General features: G+C 37.9%; 2 protein-coding genes across 3 annotated transcripts; both read right to left on the bottom strand.

Moving 5' to 3' along the window:
• Positions 1-371: 371 nt before the first annotated feature.
• acat2 (acetyl-CoA acetyltransferase 2) lies at positions 372-5,870 on the bottom strand. Its single transcript, XM_067383072.1, has 9 exons — positions 5,653-5,870; positions 4,268-4,402; positions 4,001-4,182; positions 3,775-3,892; positions 3,547-3,690; positions 2,793-2,915; positions 2,543-2,697; positions 1,753-1,863; positions 372-1,292 (listed from the first exon to the last, which is right to left on the bottom strand). Exons 1-9 carry the CDS (start codon positions 5,699-5,701, stop codon positions 1,122-1,124), a joined length of 1,188 nt encoding a protein of 395 aa, XP_067239173.1. The 5' UTR covers positions 5,702-5,870; the 3' UTR covers positions 372-1,121.
• A 182-nt stretch (positions 5,871-6,052) lies between these two features.
• Positions 6,053-12,599, bottom strand: wtap (WT1 associated protein). 2 transcript variants are annotated; one of them, XM_067383989.1, is made up of 8 exons: positions 12,433-12,599; positions 11,612-11,649; positions 11,459-11,514; positions 11,303-11,361; positions 11,012-11,139; positions 10,101-10,279; positions 7,473-7,627; positions 6,054-7,369 (listed from the first exon to the last, which is right to left on the bottom strand). In XM_067383989.1, the coding sequence occupies exons 2-8, from the start codon at positions 11,639-11,641 to the stop codon at positions 6,705-6,707; spliced, it is 1,272 nt and encodes a 423-aa protein (XP_067240090.1). In that variant the 5' UTR covers positions 11,642-11,649; positions 12,433-12,599; the 3' UTR covers positions 6,054-6,704. The 2 variants fall into 2 exon arrangements, with proteins under 2 accessions (XP_067240091.1, XP_067240090.1); XM_067383990.1 differs by lacking the exon at positions 12,433-12,599 and having other exon boundaries at positions 6,053-7,369; positions 11,612-11,644.
• Between the last annotated feature and the right edge of the window lie 391 nt (positions 12,600-12,990).

Here is a 12,990-nt window from a genome sequence, read left to right on the forward strand (position 1 = left end):
GCAGATTATTTTGAAGTTTCAAAACTGATTTAATTTCCAGTTAATGTAAACTGTTTTAAAAATCTGCCATATTAGTACTTCAAATATATGAATAGAACCGTTTGCTAATTGCAACATTCATAAGGTTAATAATGTTCCTAAAAAAACAACTGAAGATCTAAAAGTATAGCATCATCAATGACAAGCTGAGACTTGCTTCATAGCCATATAATTTTATATTAGAAATAACTGTTTCTTGTTTACAATGATGGCATGTTTTTGATGTATATTTTTTAACATAAAATGATAGCAAAATGTCTGACTTAATGACAAAGAGCAATCTGTAAAATGTGCATAAACATTTCTAGATGATTTACCAGAAATGTGGCCCAATTTATTTGTATTGACTGTAGGACACACAGCTCTTCATTAAATTTTTTATTAGGTGGTGAGATTTAGAGTACAACAGGCTAAATATGTAAACAACTTTTCCCCTGAGGTATAAATTAACACTGGGAGAGATTATTAAAAGCAGCCTATTGGAAGCACAGGATAGAGGCTAATTTTGCTTTTGGCACATTTGACAATCTCTAAGGCAGGTTTCTATTTCACAGTGTAGACAGGTCCTGTTCTAAATTTCCTATTCCAAATTCCTTTTTGCAGAACCAAACTGATTCCATTCAACAGATGGATTAATACACAAAGAACACAAACATTGATATGCCTGTGTAATACATGGACAGGCCCAGTTTAAATACCAATAAAAGCTCTACTATAAGAGTAAATCAGCCACCATAGACGGTTAACACAAAAAAGGAATGTCTTAAAAGCTGGTATACTTCAATAAGTCATCTTTATGTACCATAAATCACTAAAGACTGAAGGGAATACATTAGTTTTAAGTGTAAAATACATTAGATACACTCTATATAATACATTAGAGATGATTTTACACCAGAAACCAGAAGTAGCAATCTGTAAATTATACTACTGTAATTTACAGTGCATACAAGTACTGACTTAAGTATGTTCGTTAAGATTTGTAAACATCTGTTTTGAATATATGGAAACTGGTTTCAAGGTTTGATTGAAAGCACACAATTACAGTATGGTCATTTGTCTATATCAGCAGTATTCAGCACTTATTCTCTCTCCACACACATGGCAATGCCCATTCCACCGCCTATACACAATGAAGCGACCCCTTTCCGTCCCCCTGTCCTCTGAAGTGCATGGAGCAGGGTCACCAACACTCTACAGCCAGACATACCAAGAGGATGTCCAAGAGAGATCGCACCTCCACACACATTAACCTGAAGGGAAAGAGACAAATCTCTCTCACACACATGGATATGTCAAATAAATACTATAATAAATACCACATCGTAAGTATTCAAAATTAATACTTAGCAATCCACACAAACACACACATATACGTATGTATATATATGTGTGTGTGGATATAAATGTTTTTATATATATATATTTATATTATATATTGATTTGGTGCTATATTTATTGGTGATATATATATATATATATATATATTTTTTTTTTTTTTTAACTTAAGCAAAGAGTTCATTTGGTTCATTAGTGTAGTAATCTGGTCACCATGGTGGACCTCCAATATTTGCAATAATGGAGAGTTTCATCATGATATTGCGCTCGTTTTACTGTGTACAGAAATCATTGGGTAACTATGTCAATATAATATTGTGTAAAGCTGTATGAAGTATGAAGCAAATAATGTATAAAGTGGATGAAGTAACACACCTTGTCAGGGTTTAGACCGAGCTCCTTCACCACTGCAACGGACTGAGCAGCAAACGCTTCATTTATCTCGAAAAGGTCCACCTCATCTAGCTTCCATCCGGCTTTATCAACCTGGTTAGAAAGTAGATGCAATTCACTTCAAAAGCCAGTATTATTGCTAGCACAAAACAAATTGGCCTTTAACAATAAATTGGTGAGGTCTGTAGCAGAAAACATTTTAATTGAATTAGCAAATGTTATTATTCTCTCCTCTCTTGTAAGTCACTTTGGATAAAAGCATCTACTAAATGCATAAATGTAAGTGATACTGCATTACATTACATTATCTCTCTCTCATTGACCATTCCAGTTGTGTCCGTGACTGACCATGAATTTTCTTGGCAATTATTTTCCTGGGGTAGGTTGCCAGGTCTTTCCCCAACCCTCCCCATTACATGGCTCAAACAAATAATATAACAGCATAAATCATAACACACAATTATAATTAAATCATATCATAATATATAGAATTATATTTTTTCCTTTTATTATATATATATATATATATATATATATATATATATATATATATATATATATTTTTTTTTTTTTTTTTTTTTTTTTTTTTTTAATACAATTCTGCTCAAATTTTTAGATTTATTTGAAACTCTAAATCTGGGTCTTTACTGGTTTTTATTGATCCTCCGAGTGTCTGTAAGTATAGTGTCTGTTTCAGGATCAAGCACTGATTACAAGCATTCATCCTTCATTCATGTGGTTGAATTAAATCCTGTGACGACTCGACACTCACAGCTTTTCTAATGGCTGGAATTGGCCCTGTGCCCATGACTGAAGGGTCAACGCCCGCCTGAGCCCAGGACGTGATGCGTGCCATTGGTTTTAAGCCCCGCCTCTGCGCCTCTGATTGGCTCATGAGAACAGTAGCTGCAGCTCCATCATTTATGCCTGTTAAACAAAAATCATCACAATGGAGAAAAGCACATTAATATCTGTATGCAATGAAGATGTCCAAATTGAGTGTCAAAGACTTCTCTGTTTACCTGAAGCATTGCCAGCTGTCACTGTACCAGAACCATCCTTCACAAAACAGGGCTTCAGTTTGGACATGGCATCGATATTGCTGCCATGCCGAGGAAACTCATCAACTTTGACCTCGACTGGACCTGATTTGGTAACATAGGTTTTATTTGAATTCATATTTAGTCAGAGATAAATGCAAGCTTAAAAAGATGATTTTAATAGAAAACAAGACAAAAATACTGATTAAGAAAATACGCTACCTCAACTGAATACACTACTGTTCAAAAGTTAGGGGTAAGTCTTTGTAAAGCAATTAATACTTTTAATCAGCAAGGATGCATTAAACTGATCAAAAGTGACAGTAAAGACATTTAAAAATGTTATAAAAGCTTTCCATTTAAAATAATTGCTGTTCTTTTTTTAACTTTCTATTCATCAAAGAATACTGAAAAATATGTATCACAGTTTCCACAAAAATGGAAACTATTTTCAACATTGGTAATAGTAAGAAATGTTTCTTGAGCACCAATTTAGCATATTAAAATGATTTCTGGAGGATCATGTGACACTGAAGACTGGAGTGATGGCTGCTGAGAGTTTTGCCATTACATATATATTTAAATTACATTTTTAAATATATTAAAATTGAAAGGATATTTTACATTGAAATAACATTTCACAATATTACAGTTTTTACTGTATTTTTATTTTGAAACTTTTAAACAGTAGTGCATGTAAAAACTTTATTATTGAAAGTATAAAAGAGCCTCTTGCCTTTCCTAGAGGGAACAGTAACTGGCACAATCTCCTGGTCAAAATAGCCGGCCTTCTGAGCTGCTTCGGTTCTGTTCTGTGATGTCACAGAAAACTGGTCCTGAGCCTCACGGGACACCCCCCACTGCTTGGCCACATTCTCCGCTAACACATGCACACAACCAAAACTAGATCAATTATCCTATTAAAGGGCACGATAAAGCTAGGCAATCTGTTTTAAGAAATTACCTGTGACTCCCATGTGGTAATTGTAAAAGGCGTCTGTGAGTCCATCAGTCAATATACAGTCCTGCAAAGTAGCATCTCCCATCTTCACCCCTGACCTCATCTGCACTACATGAGGAGTCTGACAGACAAAATATTGCATGGTTATCATTATATCAAGATATTTGTATTTGACTCTGCTCAAATGTGCCTTCTTTTTACTCTAAGAGTAGTGTCACATATGTCTTACCCGACTCATGCTCTCCATCCCTCCTGCTACTACTATAGTGGATTCTCTAGTCATGATGGACTGAGCACCAAGACACACAGACTTCAGGCCAGATCCACAGATCATCTGACAGCTCCATGCAGGCACTGAATATGGGATACCAGCACCAACACTTGCCTGCCGGGCAGGGTTCTGCCCGTGACCTTAATAGGGTAAAAGTAGGAGAAACTAAAGGAGGACTATCAATCCACAAGCTAGAGTACACTACATGTAGTGCTATATTATTACCTGCAGTGAGAACATGACCCATGATGACCTCTGAGACCTCTTCTGGCTTTACATTGGCCCTCTTCAGAACATCTTTAATGACTAATGTCCCCAGATCATGGAGGGGTACACTACTAAGGGCTCCATTGAATGATCCTGAGGATAAAATAGGCAAAACATATTTATTCGTATGTTTTAACTGAACATTTAATTATAATTAATAGAATTTAATGCTATATTATATATATATATATATATATATATATATATATATATATATATATATATATATATATATATATATATATATATATATATAAAAAACACACACGAATAGGTTTTGTTGACCAATCATAAAAATCATAAAAATTTCTTCTGGCCATGGCGATACAATAAATTGACCAATCAGAGCACGAGAACACTAGGGAGAAGGCAGGGCAACCAATCAGAGCAGCTCTACGTTTCTTCTGCACCATAGTGAAGGTCATTGCACACTGAGTCCGAAATTCGCATGCGAAACTTTCGCACGTTAAAAAATAAATTCGACCTCACGTTATGTCAATCGCATTTTCACACTGCCTCCGAAACTTTCGTCCGTCAAAAAAATATTCGGATCAGGTTCGATTTTCTGCGTTTTTCGCATCCGTGGCACGCATTTTGAGAGACGTTTTGACAATTCAGAGCCACCGTACGCGAATGCAAAAATCCAGAATGCCATCTGACAAGTTGATCCACGTCTTCTACACCACAAAACAGCAGCACTGAATGACTAACAACGTGAGGAATACAATGAGACTGAATATAAAGACAGATTGTGCCAGTAGTAAAGCATCAAACAGAGCCACTGACATTCTGAAGTAAACTTTGAAACGCTCGGATAATCCCGCAGCTCCTTGATGAGGTGAATTCTCCTTTCTCTCTATGCAATCTCGGGATTGAATAGACCCAATATTTCCTCTTTCTTTTTCTCTAGGAGACAACTAATCGTGCTCACTGCTTGAAGACTTCATTTTGTATTGTTTTGCGATTTGTTTTGCGATTTTTTTCGCAACGCATTCATTAATACGCATCGGACTCAGTGTGCAAGGTCTCGGTGCGTGACGAATTTTTAGGATTGCGAATACGAAAAAACGCATGCGAAAATTTCGGACTCAGTGTGCAAAGGCCTTGAGACACTACAAGATTGTCGTGTAGCTAGAGCGTTAGCTAATTACATTAAAATAGTAAGACATTTATTTTGACGATATAAAACTACAGCGAAGAGACTTCATTTGGTTAACTTGTTTATTCAGGTAGTGGCAGAGGAGATCAAACTTTCTATTATAATCTGTCAACAAGCTACAACAGGATACCCTGCAGTTTACAGCTACTAAATAGGATGATAAGAGACATGAAATGAAGTTTACCTATAGGTGTCCTTGCAGCAGAGACGATAACAATCGCATCCGTGTTCATCTTTGCTGTAGCGCTGGTTTTTCCGGCAGGTTCTTGTTAATATCCTTGTGCGTCCAGTGGGCCGGTTCTCTCTCTCTATGTATATGTAGGTAGTTTCGAGGAGCCTCCTACCTCACGCTATGGTCTCATTAATTTGATAAGAGAGTACCATAGACGAAAGCATCATCACCGAGAACCAAGTCTTGAAGCATTGGTTTTATTTTTGTGTAGCGCCATCTAATGGTGTGGACGATTAACAAAAGGCACTGAACTTAACTAAAAATCAGTTTTATTAAAAATACCACTTTTTATATCAGAAACAATTCAAACATCACTTAACATACTCACTAAATACAGATTTCAATGCATTTTTACTGACATTTTGGGCATTAAATATATATAATTAATCCAAGACACTGATAAACTAATGGAATGGTTTTTGATAGAATTCATTCAAAACAGAAAATCAAAGCAACATTTGAGTCATATTAAAATTCTTTATTGATATTTGGTCAGTACATGAAAAGGATTGAAATCAGAATTTAACAAGATACATTTCAAAAAACTACACACAAGTCAAACAAAAATGTTTTCCCTCGTCATGTAGAGGAACAAAAAGTTCAACATCAGGAAACTAAGGACTTTCTGAACTTGCAGCCTCAAGACTTAATTGAGCTTTTTGATACGATACATCACACGTAGCTAAATGATTTCTAGTGAGAGAGCAAATGAACAGTACAGAACCAAGTGTTCAATATTACTTTGACGGTGGAAAATGGTTTAAAAGTCATTCATTAAAAAAAAAAAATTCAAATATACAAACATAATGTTGCTTATTTTTATAAACGTAATCAGCTTTGAGCATGTCACAAATGCACTGAAGTAGATTATAATGGGAGGTCGGGTAGAAAACAAAAGTGATGCAGTTGACCATTTCTCAAACAAGAACGAACTGGCCTGAAGTGTGTGACTTTCTTGTTTGTCATGAGTTATTTAAAAAAATGAACATGAAACTTTAAGAATGTTACAAAACAGACCCTGTGGAGGCATTGGAGGTGTTGGTGGCAACTGTCGCTGCAGATGAGTCCAGGCCATTCTGAGTGCTGTGCCGCGTACCCGCAGTCCTGCTGCCTTTGGAGACAGCAGCGGCTTCATGGGAGTCAGCATTGGAGTCTGTATCATTCGAGTGCTGGGTCACTGACGTCTCACTGCCCGTAGGTGAGTCCACGCTCTCATAGCCTGCACTTAGCTGAGTCACGTACCCTTCTCCACCCCTCTGGCTCACAGCATCTTCTGAGTGGTTGGAGAGTTTTGACATGCCACCATGGGTGGGGCTGGAGACAGAGGGCGATGGTGGGTAATCTTCATCTGCGCTGCTTGCTTCCCTATACAGACTGGATCCAGACACACCCCTCTGAGACGAGTTCCCGTTGGAGGGTCCATTGGACACCCTTCCGCAGTCTTTCCCCACATTTGAGCTGGAGGTGTTCATTGGTTCACTTTGAATGGAAGGTTCAGAGGCCAATGAAGGAGAAGTTCTGCTCGGACCAGCTCCACTAGAAGTTCCTTGGGTTTGGTTCATCTGAGACAACTGCTGCCTGGTCTCCCTCAGCTGCTGCTGAAGAACCAGAATGGTGCTCTGCATGCCCTCCACCTCCTCATCCAGCTGAATAATGAAGTCATTCAGCTCTGGACCACATAAATGCAAAGGTACAAAAACGTGAGTTAAGTTTAAGTCTATTTAAAAGGAACCATGAATGGAGCAAATGAACGGAGAAAGGATTTCGCTCACCATCTTGGCTGCTCTTGAGCTCTTCGCTGTACTTCTTCTGCAAGGCGAGCTCGGCCTCCAGCTGGGCGATGCGCCCCTGAGACAGCTGCCTGCCCAATTCCTGATTCTCCTGGATCAGCATGCGACATTTCGCCATCAGCTTCTTACCCGTCTGGCTGCAAGGGAAACAAGTCTAACATCACATCGTGAACATGGCCACAGGGTCAATGCAAGTGGCCACTGCATTTATGAACTGGGTGGTAACATTTGCCAACCCGAAAGAGTTTACAACAAACTCTCCAATAGCCACACTGGTCTTTAGACTGCTAAATCCTGTTGACAGTAGAGTTTACATGCACTTAAGAAAATGGCTTAGTTCTGCATAAAGCGGTATTCTGAAACTAGTAAACATGGTTTAACACGCTTGGGCTTCTGTCGGAGATTGTCTCTTATGTGGACATGTAAATTCTTACAACTTTTTTTAAAAGTGCATGTGCATGGAAAAGATCAGACAACTAAAGTAACAACAGTGTAAAGAAACCCAATTTTACTATCATGCCATATGTATAAGCATTTTAAGAATGCACTGCTAACTCAGTGCATGCAAGCGCAATGCTGGATAAGCAGTTTTCTGGTGTGCATGTAAACAGTCAACGACAATCAAGAAAATCAAGTAACTGTTCAAACAATTCTGGGAAGAAATGGGTGAAAGACCAAATCAAGTTTAACCATCAAGTGCAATACATCTGAACAGATGGTAGCATTCCAATAGGCCATTATCCAAGTTGAAAAACCAAATTCATTCAAAAAAATCTAAAAAAGCAGAGATGTTCACAGATTCAATTAAAATTAGTACCTACCTGTTAATCTAAAACCAGCTATGAGCAACAAAGCAAGAATTGCATCAATTGAGGCTTAATGTTATTGTGACTGGTCATATACTAGATGACAGCAGGTAAAAAAAATGTTTAAAGTTTTCCCAACAGTAGGCAATGCAATTTCTTGTATTATCATTGATATAAAACAACCGCAAAACTGAATGTGCCAGAACACATAATTAAAATCAGCAGCATATTTTACTCTTCTATTTGGGGTTAAGTAAATGCAACCCATTTCTACTGAAAAACTCAGCAAAGACTGTACTGATATATTGATATGCTGTACAGAGATGCATTCAGTACCTTGAGTTTAATGGTCACTGGGGTGCTTTGGTGTCAAATACAGTAGTCAGTAATACTACTGTCCTCAAATTAAATGATTTTGAATCATTTCATAGCAAGTGCTGGTATTTCACAATTAAGCAAAAATAAAATGTGAGGTAAAAATTGACTTTCCATTTTTCTGGACAATCTGCTGCTAACCTCCAATGAAATCTCTTATGAATCACTTAATGCCACTTTAGAGCAAACAATATTTCAAAATACTTGGTAAAAGAAAATTGCCTTAACCAAGTTGTTTTCATAGATTAGGAAGTAGAAGCTCTAAAACTACTCTTGAATCACTCACTTTTAAATGCAACTATAAAGTCAAAATGTAATCCTGACATAAAATAACTACTGAGCAAAACACCTGCAAAGGAATTAAACGTGACCCGAGAGAAATAAACAGAAAACAATTAAAATCCTCACTGGGTAACCGCAAAATAAAAGTGGATTAGAAAGGTGCACAAGTTAAAGTACAAATGATCATACACAGACATTTGAACAGCTTGAATGGTTTCCTCTAACACACATTGCACATTTGCATTCACATTGAAAAGAACAATTATATTTGCATCTGCAGCAGCGCAACAGCCAATTTAAGATGTTCACCAAGTCAGTCAATTCATTTGGACCACACTGCTGTAAATGCAAGGTGCATTTCCAGAGCAAAAACAAAGTATAATATTACGAACACAAAAAAGAAAAGGTTTAAGACACTGTACCGTATGTCGCACCTGTGAGATGAACATATATCAAAGTCTTTGCAGATCAGAAAGTCTGATTCCTTCCCCAAAGTCTTACATCATAAAGGCTTCTGCCCCCAAAGTCTGCCTCCCCATTTCATTGCATCACACTACAATCCCACCTCCCTGTTACATTCTAGATTCTTAACCAGAGTCTCAAGGTGTCTACGATGGAGTTTAAATGGGGGCATATTTCCTCTGCAACACATTTAGTAGGGCCATGTCATGTTTTAAATGTTCAATCAGTGATCTTTAAACTACAGTTCAGTCAGCTCCAGAGCCAACGCTTTGCTCAAGTCTTTCATAGGCCGCCTTTTTTGTTACAGGAAGCTTTCTAACATGGGCTGTTGGGGCTGGAAGGGGGGCGTTTCCGACGTGACCACCTCTTCAGGAACAGTCCCGATTCCTTCAGGCTTCTGTACCATGAGGGGTGTGGGGGGAGAAAAAGAGCTGAAACAAAAGTGTCACCTGACCAAAACTGTTGTGTTTTGTTCTGATTTTACATTACGGTATGTGTAATAGCAGGGCAATACGAAAGAAAAATGTCTTTTGTTCTGAGCTTTGGCTTTAAAGTCTGAGTCTTGTTGTGAGCAAAACATTTCAGTCTTCCCCCACCATTATCTGCACTCCTGCAGAGGAGAAGGTGGGGGTTGAATCAGGAAAGTCTTGACTTTTTGTTTGGAGGGGGAGTTATTTTAGTTTACCTATCAGGTGTAAATTTCCAGGCACTCAGTTCATTTTGGGCTTGCTCCAGTTTGTCTTTAGTCTGTTCCAGTTCAGCCTTCATTTTGAGGAAAAATAAGTTGATGGCTGGGTCCACCATGGACGATCTCAGCTGAGCTGCACTCGGTTGCTGGACTTGCTTCAGGTACTGGATCTGGGTCTGCAAGGTAACGGAGACCATTAGAATGAATCTCAGCAAGTAAAAAACAAAAACAAAAAACATATCAACGTCAATCAAGGCATGTAATGCCCAATCTGTAAAAACAAAATTGACTCTTTCAATCTTAATATATTAAATAAATGTTTGTAAACTCCAAACCTTTACAATTCACAACAATGAAATTACTTTTTTTTTTTTAATTATTATTATTATTATTATTACATGCCAGCTTCTATGGCTATTTCCATGGCAAGAAAAATCATTTGTACCTGCAACGATTGTAAAAAATAAATAAAAAAAATAGCAAAACTGACTGTGAAAGTTGCACTTAAAAGGTGCAATGCTGTCGTCATCATTCTCCACCAAAAGACTTTGCTTTACTTTTTGTCTGCTGTTCCAATGTTGAAATGCTAGAAACAATTTTCTCATTTCTGCTTCCATCCAACTACTTTGATGAATTACAATGAGCATTTGTATGACCAACATTTGCAAACATTTGACTAGAACAACAGCAGCTATTACTTAGGTAAATATTCAGTAATGCTTCAAGACAAGTAGGTACAAAGGACTATTTCACAATCATTTACATACTACATCCACATGCTTCAGAAATGGAAGCATCTACTACAGTCCATCCGAAACACTCGTTATCATTCAAGCAAATTGACCTAGTTCCTTTAATAAGAACTGAACATGAAGCAGAAGTAAAAAAGGAGACGTAGTAACACTTACTGTACACTCTTGCATTTCCTGCTCTTTAGTAGCAAGCCTCATGACCAGAATGTTCTCTCTGCGTGCAGATTCCTGCTGTTGCTGCTTCAACTTCTCCTCAGACTCTTTCAGGCCCGTCACATCATTGGCTGCAGACATTTCAACATTAAATAGATGCATTAGTTATCAACATTTTATTTTCTGCACAACATAAATATAACATCTAGTTAACACAAAGACCGAATACTCTTTGCACGAGTAAACCACTCGAGACCATCAATTATTCAGTGCATCTGGGATGTGCAAACTTACAGTTTAAATCAGCATATTTCGCCTCCAGCATCTGGACATAAGCTTCATGCTGCTTCCACCTACACCAGGAACAAAACATATCAGCATTACAATGAGGAAAGCTTCAAATTACATGTATACCCTTAAAGTTTATTGCACAACAGAATAGTTACACACCTAGTACAGAGCTCCTCTCTTGTCAGGGTCTTCATGTCAGATTCACTAAGGCGAACCTGCAAGGACAATAAATAAAGAATGAAGATTTATAAAAGGACCTTGTTGGTGGAAAGAGATTCATATAATCAGATTAGACTGCGACAATGAGCTCACCTTCTTCGGGAGAGGTTCTTCATTGGTCATTCTGATCTCTGTGAAGAACAGAAGCACACAAATCAAGCATTCAGTGAAACGACTCAAAGATACACAGGCATTTCAAGCAACAATATGAAGCAATGGTCTAGAAGCAGTTGCGTGGATTTCACACGCCTACACATGTGCATTTACAAATATAGGCCACCAAGGCGAGCGATTCGCTGGTTTTTACATTAAGACAACAATTACAGTAAAGGAGCCTTTAAAATCAAGTGTATGCAGCAATGCATTTCAAAAACTAATGATCGTAAAAACGCAGCGAAAATGGAGAAAATCAGTTGCTCGATTGGAAAAATGAAACTGCTCCAATAATCGGGTTTACTGCTCAAGCATTTCATGCACCTTTTCCACATTTATAATTTTTATAAGCGAAATGGCAAAGTAATCGAATCGGCCTCCAAATAAATTTACCATTTAGCTTATAATTGTCAAAAAAAAAAAAAAAACAAAGTTACCATTATTTTGGGAAAACGAGTTCGCCAGTTTAAAGAGTGCTAAATACGCCAAACGCTCTGCGCTGCAAACAACCGCGCCAATCTGATAGTCTCACGATGCTCGTTGCTGTCGGTGGAAATGTGAAGCTTAAGTGACCGATAATGCATGTCTTTCTTAAAATAGACTCAGTAAATTACCGTCGAAGTACGAAGAGGAATAAAAATGTGCCGGCGCCTTCTTGGAGCAGTTTCGCTGTCACAAAATGGCGGAGAAGGAAGAGACTCTCCCTCTCCGAGAAGCAGCACTTTATCTGAAATAACAAAATAAAAACTCTTAACACTTACCAGACCCAATTCACTTCGACCAGAATGACGCGTATTTCTTCCAATAATAGATCTTAAGCGCTTATGTTGAATTATGTTTCTCGGAAGGAGGGACAGCTACGATTTTTATTTAAACAAAGTGGAGCCCGTCCGCCATGACCAGCGTGTGCGCGATGTTCAGCCGCACAGCATCAGTGTGTTCGCGCGAGCGCTGAGGGGGAGGAGCGCGTTACCATACAGTGTTGTTGCCATGTTGCCGCTAGTCACTGAGAAATCGGGTCTCCATCAACTAAAGTTAATAGTTAAATGTGATAAGTATACACGAACCTGTGTATAAGTATATACAAACGACATTAATTTTAAATATGCATATAACTGCTCCGTCCCGTGTTTGTGTTTCTCCAATGTGGTCGCTCATTTTAGATTTGTTTTTCAGACCATGTTGCGTGGTTCTCTTGCGGGATCTGGCAACACTGGCATTTTAACGTTAACTTTACGTTGACGTTTACCAGTTACATGTTTGAATGAGCCACTGAATGTATGTTTTTCGTTATACAAATGCTTGAGTGATTATTAATC

Source organism: Chanodichthys erythropterus, chromosome 4 (genome assembly GCF_024489055.1).
Source record: "Chanodichthys erythropterus isolate Z2021 chromosome 4, ASM2448905v1, whole genome shotgun sequence".
NCBI classification, from domain to species: domain Eukaryota; kingdom Metazoa; phylum Chordata; class Actinopteri; order Cypriniformes; family Xenocyprididae; genus Chanodichthys; species Chanodichthys erythropterus.

Excerpts from the sequence above, each read along its gene's own strand:
- acat2 (XM_067383072.1), bottom strand. The coding sequence starts at position 5,701 with ATGAACACGGATGCGATTGTTATCGTCTCTGCTGCAAGGACACCTATA. Across the intron at positions 4,403-5,652 it reads TGCTGCAAGGACACCTATAG|GATCATTCAATGGAGCCCTT; the intron begins GTAAACTTCATT and ends TTTTATCCTCAG. Across the intron at positions 3,893-4,000 it reads GGATGGAGAGCATGAGTCGG|ACTCCTCATGTAGTGCAGAT; the intron begins GTAAGACATATG and ends TTTGTCTGTCAG.
- wtap (XM_067383990.1), bottom strand. The coding sequence starts at position 11,641 with ATGACCAATGAAGAACCTCTCCCGAAGAAG. Across the intron at positions 11,515-11,611 it reads AAGAACCTCTCCCGAAGAAG|GTTCGCCTTAGTGAATCTGA; the intron begins GTGAGCTCATTG and ends TTGTCCTTGCAG. Across the intron at positions 11,362-11,458 it reads AGAGAGGAGCTCTGTACTAG|GTGGAAGCAGCATGAAGCTT; the intron begins GTGTGTAACTAT and ends TTCCTGGTGTAG.